The sequence below is a fragment of the Chanos chanos genome, chromosome 9 (assembly GCF_902362185.1).
Source record: "Chanos chanos chromosome 9, fChaCha1.1, whole genome shotgun sequence".
Lineage (NCBI taxonomy): Eukaryota > Metazoa > Chordata > Actinopteri > Gonorynchiformes > Chanidae > Chanos > Chanos chanos.
Genome location: NC_044503.1, coordinates 41,274,996 through 41,297,222, shown reverse-complemented (window position 1 = coordinate 41,297,222; position 22,227 = coordinate 41,274,996). Strand labels below are relative to the sequence as shown.

The 22,227-nt window shown below is 40.8% G+C and overlaps 1 protein-coding gene and 1 pseudogene across 1 annotated transcript; one reads left to right on the top strand and one right to left on the bottom strand.

The window, feature by feature from the left end:
- Window positions 1–4,425: 4,425 nt before the first annotated feature.
- On the top strand, window positions 4,426–6,758 carry LOC115820497 (microfibril-associated glycoprotein 4-like; annotated as a pseudogene).
- A 3,950-nt stretch (window positions 6,759–10,708) lies between these two features.
- Window positions 10,709–20,207, bottom strand: LOC115821811 (microfibril-associated glycoprotein 4-like). Its single transcript, XM_030785597.1, has 4 exons — window positions 20,187–20,207; window positions 12,386–12,482; window positions 11,753–11,929; window positions 10,709–10,965 (listed from the first exon to the last, which is right to left on the bottom strand). The coding sequence occupies exons 1-4, from the start codon at window positions 20,205–20,207 to the stop codon at window positions 10,709–10,711; spliced, it is 552 nt and encodes a 183-aa protein (XP_030641457.1).
- Between the last annotated feature and the right edge of the window lie 2,020 nt (window positions 20,208–22,227).

Sequence of the window (22,227 nt, the reverse complement as noted above, 5' to 3'; positions counted from 1 at the left end):
TGTATGCTAAGTTTGACTCATGAAACCTTTAAGTTCCCAGAAGTCTTTGGTCTCATCCTGTTTTGTTCTACTGAAATGAAACCAGTCCATTCTGTACAGCATAAATACTTCAAGTTTTCCCTTGTTCTGTGGGATGGAACTGAATTGTCAACGGGTTTATGTGTCTGAGTGTGTGACGGAGCCGTCTTAGGCAGCAGGAGTCAAGTTGGTGGTCAGTGGCTGATCACCCAGTGGATTTATTTACATGCCAACAAAATAAACAGGTAAAAAAAAGAAAAAGAAAACCAAACCAAAACAGTAACATATACACACTATTTACAGAACTCCTGCAAGGAGAAGACAAGACATTAATCCTGCAATGGCTTTCCCCATTATAGCCTCACTCAAGCACAGAATTCACACACTGACTCAAAAAAACACGTCTAAACCAAAATGGAAGGATTTTATAGTTTAAAACAGGACATGATGTACATGAACTTCCTGTGCAGTCCGTGGGACTTTTACTTTAAGATGCCTAGGCCTGTGACATACGGGTTTCCTTTCCGTCACTGAGGCAATTCTCACACCCGGGAAACATCAAACAGGTCTTACATTTAAACATTCACACAACTTACATTCAGCATCTATGCCTGGACAGCCCAACATAACCTAGCAGTTTAACAGTAATATGGAGATAGTGGAATAGGACAAATTGAATCGTTGGCCAACTCAACGGAATGTTTTGTTCTGGAATGTTTTGACTGCTAACGTTCGTCTCTCTTTCTGATTCTTTTCAGAGCAGTAATGAAGACATTGGACATCACACACGCAACAAAATCACAACGACAAGGATCGGTGAAGATTTGGCCAGTAATTTGACAAGAGGTTGTACTAAGTCCGTGTTGTGGTGTGTGTGTATGCTTGGGCGTGTGAATCCGTCCTCATCTATAACCAGTTCAAGTATACAAACCATCCATTCCTGACAGAGAGTTGACGTGTCACAGTGTGTGTCAGTGTGATTACACTAACTAAATTTAGTGTGTACTCTACATTTGACTCACGAAACCTGTGGGTTCCTGGGAGTCTTGTGTGTACTCCTGTTTGTTCTAAATAAGCAAAGCCAATCTGCACATCCGTCCAGAACCTCCTTCAGTCCGTGACAATATGGAAATGATGGAATTGCAGGTACGGCTGTTTATCCCTCTGTGACAGGACTGTCACTGCAAAAAAATACAGCTAAGCGAACCCTACTCTCCTCTGCTGTTTTCAGATTCCAGTTTCAATGTTGGCCTCCTATGACGTTCCTGTTAAGACTGACCGTTAACACAGACTGTCATAGACATATGCTGTCGTTGTTTTCTGTGTAACTCATGCGTCATCTCACATTCTTTAACTGTAAAAGTCTTCACCTTCCACATCTCTGTGGGAAGGTGGCATGTGTCGAATGGGCATTGTTTCATTAATTCTGCAATGTGGCTTCACCACCCTGAACACAAAAGTAACATGCTATTACCGTCCTAAAGTGTCTCAGGAGAGCACTGTACTGCTGCACTCTTCCAGGAGAAAGTCCACTCCAAAAACTCCTCTATGTCCTCACATGTGCAGGGGACTAGTGACTGTGAAAGGGTGTATGGTTAACATCATGTTTAATTCTAATCCAACCGTTTGGTGACTGTGTAAGGATCATCATTCAGGAGGAGATGACTCACATGAGGAGAGCCATGTTTGACCAGGCGTCTTAATTGCGGCTGTTGACCGTGCTGTTGACCTCGGTCTCTGAGATGGTAAAACGGGCGCTAGAACAGAAAAGAGTGAAGATGCTGAATGATAACCATGTGGTTGGAAGGGCTTTGGCTTGGGCTCCTACACACTGTCATAGTGAGGAAGGTATCACACGTTCTCTCTGTGGTGTTGGTTCAGGACGGTGTTAAGTAATTCCGCGAGGGGGCGAGATGGGGTGTGATTTAGCTCTTACTAATTTATTAGTCGTTTCCCTTTATGTACCTCGTGCATGTTTTCTATTTTATGTTTAGTTTTTATTTTATGTTTTATTTTATTTGTTTGCTTAGCTGGGAAATCAAAAACACCAAAAAACGCCGTGTGAATGAGAGCGAAACAAGGCACAGAGTGATACGGCAGTTGGACAGGACTGTCTGGGCAGGACTGTCTTTTCCCTCGTTGAGTGGGATGGTTCGGTGTGTTTACACTAAGTGTGTACATTAAGTTTGAATCCCGAAACCTGTCACCTCCCGGGGAGTCTTTTGTTTACTCCTGCTTGTTCTAAATAAACAAAACTAATCAGCAGATGCACCTGTGGCTTCCCTCAGGCTCCGCCCATATGCAAATGATTTCACCGCAGGTGCGGCTGTTTGTCCCTTTGTGGCAAAACTGTTATTGCAAAAAATGATGTGATGCTCTTTATGAAACCATCAGTTCCCCACAGAGTCCAGGGTCTGTTTCCACACTTGAAACCTTTATGTCTGAAGTTGCTTTTGATAAATCTTTGCTGGTATTGCCTGGTTCACACATGCAGCTGATAGGACGAGTGGACTGAAAGATGGTTGAATAAGACAGGCTGTGGTAATTACATGTGAAGTGAAATTACAGCCTTAGGATTTCTGTAGCCTTTTAGCCAATGTTTCTCAATTCAAAAACCCAGTCAAACATCCAACAGTAAAGACCAAAATGACAGTCACACACACTGAACTCAGATATGCCACCAGCCAAATGTCAGGTTTTATATGGCTTTTTTCAGCATGTCACATAACTTGTGCCCAGATCGCTGTGTTATATTCACAGGCTTCAGTTGATCTGTTGTGTCCTGTTTTTTGGGGTTTTGCATCACAAAGACACATCACTGTGGGACAGACCCTGAGTTTAATACAGAAGACCTGCTCTTGTAGTAGTCTGCACTTTGATCTAGTCAATTAAGTTATAACTGTTCAGTTTCACATGTGATCGTTCTCAGTAAGTTTCTTAGTTCAAAAATTATTAGTATTTACTTTCACGTATCGGCATTTATGTTATAATAAAACCAATGAGTTCTGTGGAGAAAATCATTCTGAATGTACCAGAACGTCAGATGGGGCCACAAATCAGATGACCAAGTTACTAGCCATAGACAACACATGGCTGTAGTTGATAAATGTCTTATGAAGAACCATAATGAAACAAAGAAGAGGAAATACATGATGTGTATCCCAGACATAACGATTAATATTCACATCTAAACATTTGATAAATGCTTGAAAAATACATTCATGTACATTAATGTGCAATGTTTTGCTTTAAAGCACTTTCAGACACTTTCAAGTTTAAAACTCCAGTATCCAGTATATATATGTATTTATATATATGTGTATATATATGTGTGTGTGTGTGTGTGTGTGTGTGTATGTGTATATATATATATATATATATATGTATGTATAGTTTCTGAATATATAAATGTAAAGCTGTGTGTATATATATATTGGCCTAACGGATAAGCCAGGGATTATGGGTTTGAGTCCCATCTGGGGTGTTGGCAAGCAGAGTGGCACAGCGGAAGCGTGCTGGGCCCATAACCCAGAGGTTGATGGACCAAAACCATCCTCTGCTAACCTAGCTGATTTTATAATAAAATTGGCTCCTGGAATCTAAAAATTGAAATTCATGGAACTTTAAATTTCCATCTGTCAACACTGAAGCAAACTGGAGGCACAGTGCCAAAGTGATCATGCTTACCTAGAATATTTACCTGTGATGCGGAAAAATTATTTCCCATAATTCTTGTCGAAAAGCCCACAATGAATAAATATTTGATTGAATTAATGTTTAAACATCAGACTCGTATATATATATCAAACCTGAGGTAATGTAAGTATTCTGTGCCTAAATCCAAGACAACTGTGTACAGGGAGACTAGATTTCTCAGCACAACGGGTGAGTAGTGCTCTGTCTTTTGGTGTCTACGACACAAACTTTCACTGGTGAAAATGTGTGACATTTTAGATGAAGAATAAACAGTTTAGTTTTTACAATCAAATCCAGTGGCTCCTTGAATCTAAACATTTAAATTCATGGACCATTAGATTTCCATGTGTTAACACTGAGGTATACTTGAAGTATTGGTATGAAAAGGCATTAGTCTTCTTTCCCCAACACTTCATCTGTAAAATGGCATGTCGGTGCAATTAAAATGAAACTCGACAGTAGAAAATGTGCTCTTCATCAATATACAGTATGTACTTTCTGTAGAACTGCATTAATTTCATAAAACTCTCACATGTGTGGTTTATCATTCTTGCCTCTCCAGGTATTGAACTTCTCAGCTGTTAACCAAGTATGAAGGTCGTTCAGAAGGCAGGTTATGACTAAAAAGCTGATTCATTACCTCTGTGTATGTGTATTGTCAGTAATTTACATCTGTTCCAATTCTAGAGCTAAGTTTGAATCTCATTGTCTTTCTAGGTTGGCTTGTTATTTGCTCTACTGCTCCCCCTGTTGGTGGAATCTTTTTCCGTCACCACGGCTGCGAATCCAGCGGACTGTTCAGAGCTCTATGCTAACGGTCACACTCTCAGTGGAGTTTACACCATTTACCCTGCTGGACGGAACTCACCTGTACAGGTTTACTGTGACATGGGCTGTGAGGGACCCCGTGGAAACGGGGGAAAAGCGGGGAAAGAGAAAAAATGGACAGTAGGTTTCTAAGTAGACTCAACTTGTAATAGGTGTTACATATTTTTATATCTAACTGTTCACAGGTTCTGAAAAAAAATTTAAATTCCCCCTCCCCCCCTCTCTCTCTTTCTCTCTCTCTCTCAGGTGATTCAGAGGAGAATGGATGGAACATTGAACTTCTACAGGCCCTGGGATCAGTATAAGAAAGGCTTTGGTAACTCTGACGGAGAGTTTTGGCTGGGTATGTTAAATCTTAGATGAATATTATAAACCAGACTCAATATACTGATACCTGATCTTCTGACCAGGAAGAAAAAATATATATATATACACACACAAACATATACATATACATATACATACATACATACATACATACATATATATATATATATATATATATATATATATATATATATATATATATATATATATATATATATATATATATACACAGACAGACACACACACACACATAATGGAGACCGCTTATAGTGATCACGTCTGTCCTGGTGAAACTGATCACTATAAGCGGATGATTATTATAACCGATATTTTTGCTTTTTCTTTATTTCTCATGCAGACTGCCATCGAGTTAACATTTATTATAATTTATTGCATGAATATAAAGTAATGAAACAGACAGCATCGCTATTTGCGGAATTTTATGGACTATATATATTTACTATATATATTTACACACAACAATTTATTTTTCTTCTCTGGATACATTTGTGTATGGAGTTTTGTCTAATTTGAAAGTTTCACTGACACTTGATGTCCTATCAATCCAGGACTGGAAAACATCCACCAGCTGACCCGGGGGAAGAAGTTTGAGCTGAGAGTAGACATGGAAGATTTTGATGGAAAGACGGCACATGCTCAGTATTCCTCGTTCTCCGTAGGCTCTGAGAGAGATGGTTACAGACTGCATGTTAGTGGATACATTAAAGCAAAGGCAGGAGATGCAGGTAAGAAACAGAACGTCCTGGTTTTTGACTTTTTACAAACATTACACCTTCCTAACGGAACTAAAGAATCGATCTTAAATGGATGGTGTTTGGAAAATTCATCGTGATGGAGAATTTGTGACCGTTACTCAGTGAGTCATGTGACTGTGACTCAGTGAGTCTGGTATTTCTGGTACATCTTCCTGTTCCTCTGCTGTTATTTTATGTGTTGTCTCTTAGTCTTGCTTTTACTCATACGCTTTATTCCTCTGATCCATGTAGACTTGTACTGGTCAATCTTTATTCCTCTGATCCATGTAGACTTGTACTGGTCAATCTTTATTTCCCTGATCCATGTAGACTTGTACTGGTCAATCTTTATTCCCCTGATCCATGTAGACTTGTACTGGTCAATCTTTATTCCCCAGATCCATGTAGACTTGTACTGGTCAATCTTTATTCCCCTGATCCATGTAGACTTGTACTGGTCAATCTTTATTCCCCTGATCCATGTAGACTTGTACTGGTCAATCTTTATTCCCCTGATCCATGTAGACTTGTACTGGTCAATCTTTATTCCCCTGATCCATGTAGACTTGTACTGGTCAATCTTTATTCCCCTGATCCATGTAGACTTGTACTGGTCAATCCTTATTCCCCTGATCCATGTAGACTTATACTGGTCAATCTTTATTCCCCTGATCCATGTAGACTTGTACTGGTCAATCCTTATTCCCCTGATCCATGTAGACTTGTACTGGTCAATCTTTATTCCCCTGATCCATGTAGACTTGTACTGGTCAATCTTTCCGCCTGTACTGGAAAGGACTTTGGGCCAACTCCTGTTGTTTTTAAATGTGTTATAGAAATAAAAGTGACCTGACTTGACTTGTCTTCTCTCACTCAGGTGACTCTCTCACATACCACAATGGACAGAAGTTCTCCACCCTCGACAGAGACCAGGACGAGCAAAAGAGACAGCACTGTGCCAGAAGATATCTTGGAGCATTCTGGTATAAACACTGTCACACTGCTAATCCCAATGGTGCTTACCTGTGGGGGAAGCATACCAATCATCATGCAAGTGGTATAACTTGGTATCACTGGAGAGGTCACAACTACTCTCTGAAAAAAATAAGCATGAAAATCAGGCCAGTGGCGTAAACACAGCAGGACCTCTGTGATGCCACGAGGTGTGCACGTTTCTTAAAGCAGCGTGCACCTCTGGCTGTGTACTCACCATGGTCTCGCTCAGAAATCTCCCCTATCTCTGTCACTCCACATCTCCTGGCCAATCAAAGCTTAGTGCTCCGTTCTGTCAAATCATTAGCCACCTGCTCAACTAGCTCATGATCTGTGTATCACACCCATCTTATTGTTGGACATTTGCTCATCAGTACTCTCTGAGGAAATGCTCCTGGTTGGTTTTTGTCAGTGGCAAAGTCTCCCACCTACAAAAGTGTCCTGAGCTGAAATGGCCCCTGTTCTTCTTTATTGAACCTTGACTCTTTACTGTTTTCTGACTTTGTTTCTGAGTTGCATTAAAATTTCAATTTGCATTGAAAGTTTGTCTGAGTTTGCATTCTGTCTCTTTAAACTCATTTGTTGAGATCATTTGCCTTGTGTCTTTAAAAAAAGAGAGAGGAGGTAACCCTTTGTTTTACAGTCTGCTGATTGGCAGGTATTAACTAGGAAATGAGATGGTGGGAAAACACAGTTATTAGGACAGGAAGTACTACAGGAAGTCAAGTCCAGTCACTTTTATTTCTATAGCACATTTAAACACAACAGGAGTTGGCCCAATGTGCTTTCCAGTTGAGGCAGAAAAATGATCAATACAAGTGGATAAAAGGATTAACTACAGTACTACATCATTTCCTGGCAAGTACACAGAAACCTACTCCGACACTAGATGGCAACAACCCTAACCTTAAACCTAACCCTGACCCTGACCCTAAACCTAACCCTAACCATCTAGTTTCCTAGTAGGTTTCCGTGTTCTTCCTAGAAAATAACTTAGTTCTTACCATACATTTCTACTGGGTACTTTCCAAATAACTTTATTTTGTTGCCTTCTATTCAGTTTTTTTTTTTCTTTCCTAATAACTGTATCTTTATTATTCTAGGTTCTCATTTAACCTTTATACTTTAACATTATATTACATTAATACATTAATACATTATGTACATTACTGTTACGTCCCAGATGGTGAGTTGGGTCTAGGGGTATGATGCAGGGACGTAGCATAAAGAAACCCACCACCAGTGTCGGATTGGGACGGTGCGAGGGGAAAAACACACGGACACGGGAGCAATGTACAACAAAAAAAAGTGCAATGTATTAAAGATATTTACAAAGTGACAAAAGAATATTTACAAGAATATATATATATACAGAAATATTTACACCTGAACACGGAGAGGGGAGAGAACTACAGACGGTGCCAAAGGAATGAACGAAATATAACAGAAACCACCCTAACTGCCTACGGAAACACACACGTAACTACGAGAAACTAAAAAGGTGGCAGAGCCAAAATAAACCTAACTACACTCACTGCCTACAAAACAAAACATACAATAGTGGCACCCGCCTCTAACCTAACCCCTATACACAGTTAACTCCTAGCGCGGGGATCCCCTTCTTACCTGTTCTTCTCCCCACGCCAATCGAAAGCAACCAAAACCAATCCGTAATCCAAATCCGTAGTCAACAATAACAACAGTCAAACACGATATACAGCGAGTAATTATAACACAATAGAGCACAAGCGAACGCAAAACGAGACTGAAAATCTACCACAGCTAACAACTGGCATCTTTAAATTTCCGCGCCCCATCTCCGGTTGGCCATCCGACGAGGGGTGCTCCGTCTTTGGTTGGCTGGCTGGGAACACGGAGGTGGGACGCAACACCAGGCCAGGTGGGGAGTGGCAGCTGTTCGCGCCACCGCTGGATCCCTGCGTCAGTTGACAGGCGAGAGGAGCGAGAGAGAAAAACAAAACACAGGACGCAGCAAGATGCAAACACACACACAAACGCGCCGCACATAACAATTACACATACATACACATATATACATATCAAGCCTGAGGCAATGTAAGTTCAACATTCAAGAGATTCTAGATTTAACATTCAAGAGATTCTTGGTTCAACATTCAAGAGATTCTAGATTCAACATTCAAGACTCACTTTATTGCCCCACACTGCAGGAACCTTGGCTGCATCCACAAAGAAAACATTCCACATACGTAAAAGACAGAGTAAAACAGCTACCAAGGGACCAAGAAACATATCTAAGAACATAATAATCAAAACATACAGTAAAAAAAAATAGATAAATAGATAAACCAATCAATAGATAAAAGCTGTTATGCCAGAAAAGTACAGAGAGGCACTACAGCTGGAAAACGGTCATATCGATTCCATCCCTGTTATGTCTGCCGCCATTTAAAATGTTTTACTGAAGTAGGGATAAAAGCGTTTTTTAAACCTATTCAAACGACACCGTGGTATTTTAAACCTCCTCCCTGATGGCAGTGGCTGGTACTCAGTGTATAGAACATGAGATGCATCAGTTATTGTCTTGTTGTCTTTCCCTTAGCACAGCCTGATCGTATGTAGACTGCAGGGATGGATGCTGTCTCACTCCTCTTGCCTTCCGTGCAGTTTGTATGAGTCGGGCTAGTTCTAACTTCAGCTGCACAGAGTGTGTGTGTGTGTGTTTCCCCTGTACAGGAGTGTCAGTCATCACAATAAAAACACACCCCATCACACAGCAGCCAATCAGACACTGCAGCAAACGCATATTTGCACATCGTATGGATTTTACTCTGTCTTTTATGTATGTGGAATGGTTTTTTTTGTGGATGTAGCCAAGGTTCCTACAGTTTGGGGCAATAAAGTGAGTCTTGAAAGTTGAATCTAGAATCTCTTGAATGTTGAACTTACATTGCCTCAGGCTTGAGATATATATATATATATGTATATATATGTGTGTGTGTGTGTGTGTGTGTGTGTGTGTGTGTGTAATGTACATAATGTATTGTATTAATGTATTAATGTAATATAATGTTAAAGTATAAGGGTTAAATGAGAACCTAAATGCTTAGAATAATAAAGATACAGTTATTAGGAAAATGCCAAAAAAGCTGAATAGAAGGCAACAAAATAAAGTTATTTGGAAAGTACCCAGTAGAAATGTATGGTAAGAACTAAGTTATTTTCTAGGAAGAACACGGAAACCTACTAGGAAACTAGATGGTTAGGGTTAGGGTTAGGGTCAGGGTCAGGGTTAGGTTTAAGGTTAGGGTTGTTGCCATCTAGTGTCGGAGTAGGTTTCTGTGTACTTGCCAGGAAATGATGTAGTACTGTAGTTAATCCTTTTATCCACTTGTATTGATCATTTTTCTGCCTCAACTGGAAAGCACATTGGGCCAACTCCTGTTGTGTTTAAATGTGCTATAGAAATAAAAGTGACTGGACTTGACTTCCTGTAGTACTTCCTGTCCTAATAACTGTGTTTTCCCACCATCTCATTTCCTAGTTAATACCTGCCAATCAGCAGACTGTAAAACAAAGGGTTACCTCCTCTCTCTTTTTTTAAAGACACAAGGCAAATGATCTCAACAAATGAGTTTAAAGAGACAAAATGCAAACTCAGACAAACTTTCAATGCAAATTGAAATTTTAATGCAACTCAGAAACAAAGTCAGAAAACAGTAAAGAGTCAAGGTTCAATAAAGAAGAACAGGGGCCATTCCAGCTCAGGACACTTTTGTAGGTGGGAGACTTTGCCACTGACAAAAACCAGTCAGGAGCATTTCCTCAGAGAGTACTGATGAGCAAATGTCCAACAATAAGATGGGTGTGATACACAGATCATGAGCTAGTTGAGGAGGTGACTAATGATTTGACAGAACGGAGCACTAAGCTCTGATTGGCCAGGAGAAGTGGAGTGACAGAGATAGGGGAGATTTTTGAGCGAGACCATGGTGAGTACACAGCCAGAGGTGCACGCTGCTTTAAGAAACGTGCACACCTCATGACATCACAGAGGTCCTGTCATGACATCACAGAGGTCCTCTCATGACATCACAGAGGTCCTGCTGTGTTTACGCCACTGGCCTGATTTTCATGCTTATTTTTTTCAGTGAGTAGTAGAAACCTTTCCAGTGATACCAATTTATACCAATTGCATAATGAGTGGTATGCTTCCCCCACAGATACACACCATTGGGATTAGCAGCGTGACAGTGTTTATACCAGAATGCTCCAAGATATCTTCTGGCACAGTTCTGTTTGCTTTGCTTGTCCTGGTCTCTGTCAAAAGTGGAGAACTTCTGTCCATTGTGGAATGTGAGAGAGTCACCTGAGTGAGAGAAGCCAAGTTAAGTCAGGTCACTTTTCTTTCTATAGCACATTTAAAATCAGCAGGAGTTGGCCGAAAGTCCTTTCCAGTCCAGGCGGAAAGATTGAATAAAGATTGACCAGTACAAGTCGACATGGATCAGGGGAATAAAGATTGACCAGTACAAGTCTACATGGATCAGAGGAATAAAGATTGACCAGTACAATTCTACATGGATCAGAGGAATAAAGATTGACCAGTACAAGTCTACATGGATCAGAAGAATAAAGATTGACCAGTACAAGTCTACATGGATCAGGGGAATAAAGACTGACCAGTACAAATCTACATGGATCAGAGGAATAAAGATTGACCAGTACAAGTCTACATGGATCAGGGGAATAAAGATTGACCAGTACAAGTCTACATGGATCAGGGAAATAAAGATTGACCAGTACAAGTCTACATGGATCAGGGAAATAAAGATTGACCAGTACAAGTCTACATGGATCAGGGGAATAAAGATTGACCAGTACAAGTCTACATGGATCAGAGGAATAAAGCGTATGAGTAAAAGCAAGACTAAGAGACAACACACAAAATAACAGCAGAGGAACAGGAAGATGTACCAGAAATACCAGACTCACTGAGTCACAGTCACATGACTCACTGAGTCACGGTCACAAATTCTCCATCACGATGAATTTTCCAAACACCATCCATTTAAGATCGATTCTTTCGTTCCGTTGGGAAGATGTAATGTAAATGTAATGTAAAAAGTCAAAAACCAGGATGTTCTGTTTCTTACCTGCATCTCCTGCCTTTGCTTTAATGTATCCACTAACATGCAGTCTGTAACCATCTCTCTCAGAGCCTACGGAGAACGAGGAATACTGGGCATGTGCCGTCTTTCCATCAAAATCTTCCATGTCTACTCTCAGCTCAAACTTCTTCCCCCGGGTCAGCTGGTGGATGTTTTCCAGTCCTGGATTGATAGGACATCAAGTGTCAGTGAAACTTTCAAATTAGACAAAACTCCATACACAAATGTATCCAAAGAAGAAAAATAAATTGTTGTGTGTAAATATATATAGTAAATATATATAGTCCATAAAATTCCGCAAATAGCGATGCTGTCTGTTTCATTACTTTATATTCATGCAATAAATTATAATAAATGTTAACTCGATGGCAGTCTGCATGAGAAATGAAGAAAAAGCAAAAATATCGGTTATAATGATCATCCGCTTATAGCGATCAGTTTCACCAGGACAGACGTGATCACTATAAGCGGTCTCCATATATATATGTATATGTGTGTGTGTGTGTGTGTGTGTGTGTGTGTGTGTATATATATATATATTCTTTTTCTTCCTGGTCAGAAGGTCAGGTATCAGTATATTGAGTCTGGTTTATAATATTCATCTAAGACTTAACATACCCAGCCAAAACTCTCCATCAGGGTTACCAAAGCCTTTCTTATACTGATCCCAGGGCCTGTAGAAGTTCACTGTTCCATCCATTCTCCTCTGAATCACCTGAGAGAGAGAGAGAAAGAGAGAGAGTGGGGGAGGGGGAATTTAATTTTTTTTTCAGAACCTGTGAACAGTTAGATATAAAAATATGTAAAACCTATTACAAGTTGAGTCTACTTAGAAACCTACTGTCCATTTTTTCTCTTTCCCCGCTTTTCCCTCTGAACAGCTCTTCGCAGCCGTGGTGACAGAAAGAGATTCCACCAACAGGGGGAGCAGTAGAGCAAATAACAAGCCAACCTAGAAAGACAATGAGATTCAAACTTAGCTCTAGAATTGGAACAGATGTAAATTACTGACAATACACATACACAGAGGTAATGAATTAGCTTTTTAGTCATAACCTGCCTTCTGAACGACCTTCATATTTGGTTAACAGCTGAGAAGTTCAATACCTGGAGAGGTAAGAACGATGAAACACACATGTGAGAGTTTTATGAAATTAATGCAGTTCTACAGAAAGTACATACTGTATATTGATGAAGAGCACATTTTCTACTGTCGAGTTTCATTTTAATTGTACCGACATGCCATTTTACAGATGAAGTGTTGGGGAAAGAAGACTAATGCCTTTTCATACCAATACTTCAAGTATACCTCAGTGTTAACACATGGAAATCTAATGGTCCATGAATTTAAATGTTTAGATTCAAGGAGCCACTGGATTTGATTGTAAAAACTAAACTGTTTATTCTTCATCTAAAATGTCACACATTTTCACCAGTGAAAGTTTGTGTCGTAGACACCAAAAGACAGAGCACTACTCACCCGTTGTGCTGAGAAATCTAGTCTCCCTGTACACAGTTGTCTTGGATTTAGGCACAGAATACTTACATTGCCTCGGGTTTGATATATATATATATATATATGAGTCTGATGTTTAAACATTAATTCAATCAAATATTTATTCTTTGTGGGCTTTTCGACAAGAATTATTTACCGCATCACAGGTAAATATTCTAGGTAAGCATGATCACTTTGGCACTGTGCCTCCAGTTTGCTTCAGTGTTGACAGATGGAAATTTAAAGTTCCATGAATTTCAGTTTTTAGATTCCAGGAGCCAATTTTATTATAAAACCAAACTGTTTATTCTTCATTTAAAATGTCACATAGTTTCACCAGTGAATGTTTGTGAATGCTTGTGTCGTAGACACCAAAAGACCCTTTGTGTTGAGAAGTCTAGGCTCCCCATCCCTAAGTTGTCTTGGTTTTAGACACAGAATACTTATGAAGCCACAGGTTTAATATATATATATATATATAATAATTATGTAATTACATTTGAAAGTAAAAATGTAATTCTGTAATATATAAATATGAGTATGAATATATAAATATGAATATATGAATATACAAATACATAATAAATATAATAAATGTAATTCCGAATATATAAAGGTATCTCTGAATATATAAAAGTTAGTTTATACTCAGGCATGTCACAAGACAGTTGTTTTTCTGTTTTGAATTTTTTCTTTCTTCAGAGGCTACTGAGTGAGCAAAACAAGTTTAACATTAGCATCAGTAAAATTTTACATTACAATCAAAGATAATCAAGCGAAAACGTTAAATAATTTTTATTTGAATGAGGCAATAATTTGGACTTCATTAAGGGGTCCTTATTTTCTTGGTATGAGGACGGCAGCGTTCACCACTATCAAAGGACACAGTGATGTCATTTAGAACTTAACCTTACCTTCACTTTCAGCCACACCGCCCTGCCTTACAGAGCACAGACTTATATATTCAGGAATTATATATATATATATATATATGCACACAGCTTTACATTTATATATTCAGAAACTATATATACACACACACACACACACACACACACACTAATATATATATACACACATATATAAATACATACATACATACATACATACATGCATACATATATATATATATATATATATATGAGTCTGACGTTTAAACATTAATTCACTCAAAATTAAGCTCAGGGTCTGTCCCACAGTGATGTGTCTTTGTGATGCAAAACCCCAAAAAACAGGAAATAAGAGATCAGCTGAAGCATGTGAATTTAACACAGCGATCTGGGCACAGTTATGTGACATGCTGAAATAACCCATTTAAAACCTAACATTTGGCTGGTGGCATAACTGAGATCAGTGTGTGTGACTGTCATTTTGGTCTTTACCCTTTGATGTTTGACTGGTTTTTAGTTGGATTCAGTGGTCTTTTGTTCTGTGACTACACTTCAGCTGGAGACAGATCCAGTATCTGGATCTGGAATTTAAATGCTAATGGAATTTAAATGCTAAATTGTAAATTGTATCTCTACAGTTAAGATTCAGTGATGCTGCGGTGCTATCACGTTTGCGTTTTCTCACGGAAACGCATCTCTAGTGTACAACATTAACATATGTGTATTATTAACATGATATCAATATTTCAGTTTTTAAATAGCATGGTTCTCATCAATACCGGTATATCCTGACACCCCTATTCTGGATGGACGTGCAGACTGGCTTTGCTTATTTAGAACAAACAGGAGTAAACACAAGACTCCCGCGAACCCACAGGTTTCGGGATTCAAAGTTAATGTACACACTTAATGTAAATACACTAACACTTAGGAAACATTAGTGTAAACGCATTGAAAATTCAATTCTGTCCCACTAAACAAGGGGAAAGTTACTAGCAAACTCACACGCAGCTAATGATTAAACTGCAAGAAAGGAAAGCAGGGAGCAACATGGTCGACCAGCAGAGGGGGAGAGAGAACCAGGGCATGGCAGGTACAGATAAGACAGGGGGAGAGAGAGAACCAGGGCGTGGCAGGTACAGATAAGACAGGGGGAGAGAGAGAACCAGGGCGTGGCAGGTACAGCTAAGACAGGGGGAGAGAGAACCAGGGCATGGCAGGTACAGATAAGACAGGGGAGAGAGAGAACCAGGACGTGGCAGGTACAGATAAGACAGGGGGAGAGAGAGAACCAGGGCGTGGCAGGTACAGATAAGACAGGGGGAGAGAGAGAACCAGGGCATGGCAGGTACAGATAAGACAGGGGGAGAGAGAGAACCAGGGCATGGCAGGTACAGGTAAGACAGGGGGAGAGAGAACCAGGGCGTGGCAGGTACAGATAAGACAGGGGGGAGAGAGAGAACCAGGGCGTGGCAGGTACAGGTAAGACAGGGGGAGAGAGAGAACCAGGGCGTGGCAGGTACAGGTAAGACAGGGGGAGAGAGAGAACCAGGGCGTGGCAGGTACAGATAAGACAGGGGGGAGAGAGAACCAGGGCGTGGCAGGTACAGATAAGACAGGGGGGAGAGAGAACCAGGGCGTGGCAGGTACAGCTAAGACAGGGAGAGAGAACCAGGGCGTGGCAGGTACAGATAAGACAGGGGGAGAGAGAGAACCAGGGCGTGGCAGGTACAGATAAGACAGGGGGAGAGAGAGAACCAGGGCTTGGCAGGTACAGATAAGACAGGGGGAGAGAGATAACCAGGGCGTGGCAGGTACAGATAAGACAGGGGGAGAGAGAGAACCAGGGCGTGGCAGGTACAGATAAGACAGGGGGAGAGAGAGAACCAGGGCTTGGCAGGTACAGATAAGACAGGGGGAGAGAGAGAACCAGGGCATGGCAGGTACAGGTAAGACAGGGGGAGAGAGAGAACCAGGGCGTGGCAGGTACAGATAAGACAGGGGGGAGAGAAGGTGGTTCCGTCACAATGTCCACTCACTGTTTTTTTTTCCCAGTAATTATCAATTAATATTCCCTTTGTATTCTCACTGTCCCTCCATTCAAAAGATGACTCACATGTGTTCTCGGGCACCATTTGGCTCTGATGAGGTCACCAGTCAACACCAACACCAACTGCTTAATGAGTGTCACGGCTCTTCCACGGACTCACGCCATTAGGATGAGTGGAGTGACAGGCAGCGTACCAGAATGCTCTATAATATCCACAATTCACTGCCTCAGATATGTCCCACTCTCTGTCTGGAGCGGAGGACTTCTGTCCATTGTGTGCTGTGAGAGACGTCTGAGTGAGAGAGAGGTGAGGGAACATGTTGGATGGAGGAAGAGATGTGTCTGAGGTTCTGTTCACTGATAAAAAGACTCCATCCCTCCATCAGCTTTACATGGCCTTACAGGTTTGGGTGTGTCCATTTTATTCATTGGACTTGTCATTGTTTGAATGCTATAGAAAAGAATGTGTTCGGTCACTGCACCCTAGAATTCCATCATGATGAATTTGTTCTTTCTATTTTACAGATGAAGTGTTGGGGAAAGAAGACAAATGCCTTTTCATACCAATTCAAAGTTTACTTCAATGTTGACACATGGAAATCTAATGGCCCATGAATTAAAATGTTTAGATTCAAGGAGCCACTGGATTTTATTATAAAATTATTCTGTTTATTCTTTATTTAAAACGTCACATAGCTTCACCGGTGAATGTTTGTGAACGTTTGTGAATGCTTGTGAATGTTTGTGAATGCTTGTGTTGTTAGACACCAAAAAGACAGAGTACCACTCACTCTTTGCTCTTTGTGTTGAGAAATCTAGTCTCCCTATCCAGAGTTGTCTTGGTTTTAGACAGAGAAGACTTACATTGTCTGAAGTTTGAGATGTACAGTATATATGAGTCTGATGTTTAATTTAAACATGAATTCCCACATAAACATTTATTCTCTCTGGACTGTGGAGAGAATTATGGGTTATAAAGCAAAAGGACTTACTTAAGGGCACAGAGTCAGAATCCATTAAAGATGACTGCCATTGAATCATGGTTAGATGGTCTTTTGAGATCACAGAAAGCCAGACGTATTTCATTGTTAAAGTAAATATTCCACGTCACAGGTAAAATAGCTGAAATAGCTGAAAAAAGTGGATATATTCAGAAACTATACATATATATATATATATATATATATATATATATATATATATATATATATATATATATACACGGATACACACACACACACACACACACACATATATATACACATATATATAAATACATATATATATATACTGGATGCTGGAGTTTTAAACTTGACAGTGTCTGAAAGTGCTTTAAAGCAAAACATTGCACATTAATGTACATGAATGTATTTTTCATGCATTTATCAAATGTTTAAATGTGAATATTAATCTTTATGTCTGGGATACACATCATGTATTTCCTCTTCTTTGTTTAATTATGGAACTTTATAAAACATTTATCAACTACAGCCATGTATTGTCTATGGCCAGTAACTTGGTTATCTGATCACGATTTGTAGTCCCATCTGACATTCTGGTAAATTTAGAATGATTTTCTCCACAGAAATAATTGGTTTTATCATAACATAAATGCCAATACGTGAAAGTAAATACTAATCATTTTTGAACTAAGAACCTTACTGAGAACTTCAGGAAACAAAAATTTGGAACTTTGTTCAAATATCAACCTCGATCACACGTGAAACTGAACAGTTATAACTTAATTGACTAGATCAAAGTGCAGACTACTACAAGAGCAGGTCTTCTGTATTAAGCTCAGGGTCTGTCCCACAGTGATGTGTCTTTGTGATGCAAAACCCCAAAAAACAGGACACAACAGTTCAACTGAAGCATGTGAGTTTAACACAGCCGTCTGGGCACAGTTATGTGACATGCTTAAATAAAAAAAAAACAAAAAAACATTTAAAACCTGACATTTGGCTGGTGGCATATCTGGGACCAGTGCGTGTGACTGTCATTTTGGTCTTTACTGTTTGTTGTTTGACTGGTTTTTGAATTGAGAAACATTGGCTAAAAGGCTACAGAAATCCTAAGGCTGTAATTTCACTTCACATGTAATTACCACAGCCTGTCTAATTCAACCATCTTTCAGTCCACTCGTCCTATCAGCTGCATGTGTGAACCAGGCAATACCAGCAAAGATTTATCAAAAGCAACTTCAGACATAAAGGTTTCAAGTGTGGAAACAGCCCTAGACTCTGTGGGAAACTGATGGTTTCATAAAGTGCATTGATTCACTTAGTGAAAACCAGTGGAAAGAATCCTGCCCAGACAGTCCTGTCAAACTGCCGTATCACTCTGTGCCTTGTTTCACTCTGTTATGACCCTGAGTCATAAATGGTCAAATGTGTATTATTTTGTGTGCTGTTATTTTTCTCCCCATGCCTGTGTGTGGTGCTGTTTCCTCCCCTGCCTGTGTTTCCCCCGTATGTCTCTGTAATGTGTTGCTCCACAGGTGGCGATCGAGGATTGGCCCACGGTTGACGGCGCCAGTTTTAAAAAGACGCGCCACCCAGATGCCGGCGCCTCTCGTTTTGTCCTGGCCACTTTGTCCGTGTCCGTTCCCGTTCGTTTGCGATTTGATAACTTGTTGTGTGTGTTTCGAGAAAGATTCGTTGAATGTGTTTTGGGAGAAAGATTCGTTGTATCGTGTGTAAAACTTTATATGTGTGTATGTGATTTTCGTTGTTGTAATATAGTTGTAAATATTTTCGTGTTAACTGTTCGGGTAGTGGTAGGGGGTGTGAAGCCATTTTTGTTTCTTTTCTCCTGTTTTTCGTTAGGGAGTTAGGGAAGTTTTCTGTATTTCCTTTTCTTTTCTTTTTTGGAAAGCAGGTTATTTAGTTTGGGAAATATAGATTGTTTTGTTTGTTGTTTTGGCCGCGCTCACCCCCGAAGCTTTTTACTACCACTTTGTAAATAAATCACTTTTTGGATTATAATTCGTGGGCACGGGTCATCACTGGGTACAGGAAAAAGGGGGGGTCACTTTTGTTATGCTCGGTACCCCTAGGCTGGGCGTAACAACTCTCGTTCAAACGGCGTTTTTTGGTGTTTTTGATTTCCCAGCTAGGCAAACAAATAAAATAAAACATAAAATAAAAACTAAACATAAAATAGAAAACATGCAAGAGATACATAAAGGGAAACGCCTGATAAATTAGTAAGAGCTAAATCACACCCCATCTCGCCCCCACGCGGAATTACTAAACACCGTCCTGAACCAACCCTACAGAGAGAACGTGTGATACCTTCCTCACTATGACAGTGTGTAAGAGCCCAAGCAAAAGCCCTTCCAACCACATGGTTATCATTCAGCATCTTCACTCTTTTCTGTTCTAGCGCCCGTTTTACCATCTCAGAGACCGAGGTCAACAGCACGGTCAACAGCCGCAATTAAGACGCCTGGTCAAACATGGCTCTCCTCATGTGAGTCATCTCCTCCTGAATGATGATCCTTACACAGTCACCAAACGGTTAAACATGATGTTAACCATACACCCTTTCACAGTCACTAGTCCCCTGCACATGTGAGGACATAGAGGAGTTTTTGGAGTGGACTTTCTCCTGGAAGAGTGCAGCAGTACAGTGCTCTCCTGAGACACTTTAGGACGGTAACTGCATGTTACTTTTGTGTTCAGGGTGGTGAAGCCACATTGCAGAATTAATGAAACGATGCCCATACGACACATGCCACCTTCCCACAGAGATGTGGAAGGTGAAGACTTTTACAGTTAAAGAATGTGAGATGACGCATGAGTTACACAGAAAACAACGACAGCATATGCCTATGACAGTCTGTGTTAACGGTCAGTCTTAACAGGAACGTCATAGGAGGCCAACATTGAAACTGGAATCTGAAAACAGCAGAGGAGAGTAGAGTTCGCTGAGCTGTATTTTTTTGCAGTGACAGTCCTGTCACAGATGGATAAACAGCCGTACCTGCAATTCCATCATTTCCATATTGTCACGGACTGAAGGAGGTTCTGGACGGATGTGCAGACTGGCTTTGCTTATTTAGAACAAACAGGAGTACACACAAGACTCCCGGGAACCCACAGGTTTCGTGAGTCAAATGTAGAGTACACACTAAATTTAGTTAGTGTAATCACACTGACACACACTGTGACACGTCAACTCTCTGTCAGGAATGGATGGTTTGTATGCTTGAACTGGTTATAGATGAGGACGGATTCACACGCACAAGCATACACACACACACTTAGTACAACCTCTTGTCAAATTACTGGCCAAATCTTCACCGATCCTTGTCGTTGTGATTTTGTTGCGTGTGTGACGTCCAATGTCTTCATTACTGCTCTGAAAAGAATCAGAAAGAGAGACGAACGTTAGCAGTCAAAACATTCCAGAACAAAACATTCCGTTGAGTTGGCCAACGATTCAATTTGTCCTATTCCACTATCTCCATATTACTGTTAAACTGCTACGTTATGTTGGGCTGTCCAGGCATAGATGCTGAATGTAAGTTGTGTGAATGTTTAAATGTAAGACCTGTTTGATGTTTCCCGGGTGTGAGAGTTGCCGCAGTGACGGAAAGGAACCCCGTATGTCACAGGCCTAGGCATCTTAAAGTAAAAGTCCCACGGACTGCACAGGAAGTTCATTTACATCATGTCCTGTTTTAAACTATAAAAGCCTTCCATTTTGGTTTAGACGTGTTTTTTGAGTCAGTGTGTGAATTCTGTGCTTGAGTGAGGCTATAATGGGGAAAGCCATTGCAGGATTAATGTCTTGTCTTCTCCTTGCAGGAGTTCTGTAAATAGTGTGTATATGTTACTGTTTTGGTTTGGTTTTCTTTTTCTTTTTTCTACCTGTTTATTTTGTTGGCATGTAAATAAATCCACTGGGTGATCAGCCACTGACCACCAACTTGACTCGTGCTGCCTAAGACGGCTCCGTCACACACTCAGACACATAAACCCGTTGACAATTCAGTTCCATCCCACAGAACAAGGGAAAACTTGAAGTATTTATGCTGTACAGAATGGACTGGTTTCATTTCAGTAGAACAAAACAGGATGAGACCAAAGACTTCTGGGAACTTAAAGGTTTCATGAGTCAAACTTAGCATACATGACACATTGATGATTCAATTCCACCCCACTGAACAAGGATAAATTTGCAGTCTTTATACAGAACAGAAGAGGACTTGATTAGCAAACTCATGATTAAACTAATTAATGATTAAACAAACAGGGTCCAGCAAAGGAAGGCAGGAAGTAACACAAATGACCAGCAGAGGGGGACAGAGAGAACCAGGGCGTGACAGGTAAAGCTAAGAGCACAGCCCATTCCCCGCACAACATAGCACAGTCTCCAGACAGCACAGCACAGTCTCCACACAACACAGCACAGCCCCCACACAACACAGCACAGCCCCCACACAACACAGCACAGCCCCCACACAGCACAGCACAGCCCCCACACAACACAGCACAGCCCCCACACAGCACAGCACAGCCCCCACACAACACAGCACAGCCCCCACACAGCACAGCCTATTCCCCACACAACACAGCACAGCCTCCATTCAACACAGCACAGTCTCCACACAACACAGCACAGCCTCCACACAGTACAGCACAGTCCCCACACAACACAGCACAGCCTCCACACAGCACAGCACAGCCCCCACACAACACAGCACAGCCCCCACACAGCACAGCACAGCCTATTCCCCACACAACACAGCACAGCCTCCATTCAACACAGCACAGTCTCCACACAACACAGCACAGCCTCGACACAGTACAGCACAGTCCCCACACAACACAGCACAGCCTCCACACAGCACAGCACAGTCTCCACACAGCACAGCACAGCCCCCACACAACACAGCACAGCCTCCATTCAACACAGCACAGCCTCCACACAACACAGCACAGCCTCCACACAGTACAGCACAGTAAATTCCCCACACAACACAGCACAACCCCCACACAACACAGCACAGCCTCCACAC

Bases quoted from the DNA above. Each gene is read 5' to 3' on its own strand.
- LOC115821811 (XM_030785597.1), bottom strand. From the start codon at position 20,207: ATGGAAATGATGGAATTGCAG. The intron at 12,483-20,186 runs GTACGGCTGTTT...TCTCTCTCTCAG, and splicing joins TGGAAATGATGGAATTGCAG to GTGATTCAGAGGAGAATGGA. The intron at 11,930-12,385 runs GTATGTTAAGTC...CTATCAATCCAG, and splicing joins TGATGGAGAGTTTTGGCTGG to GACTGGAAAACATCCACCAG.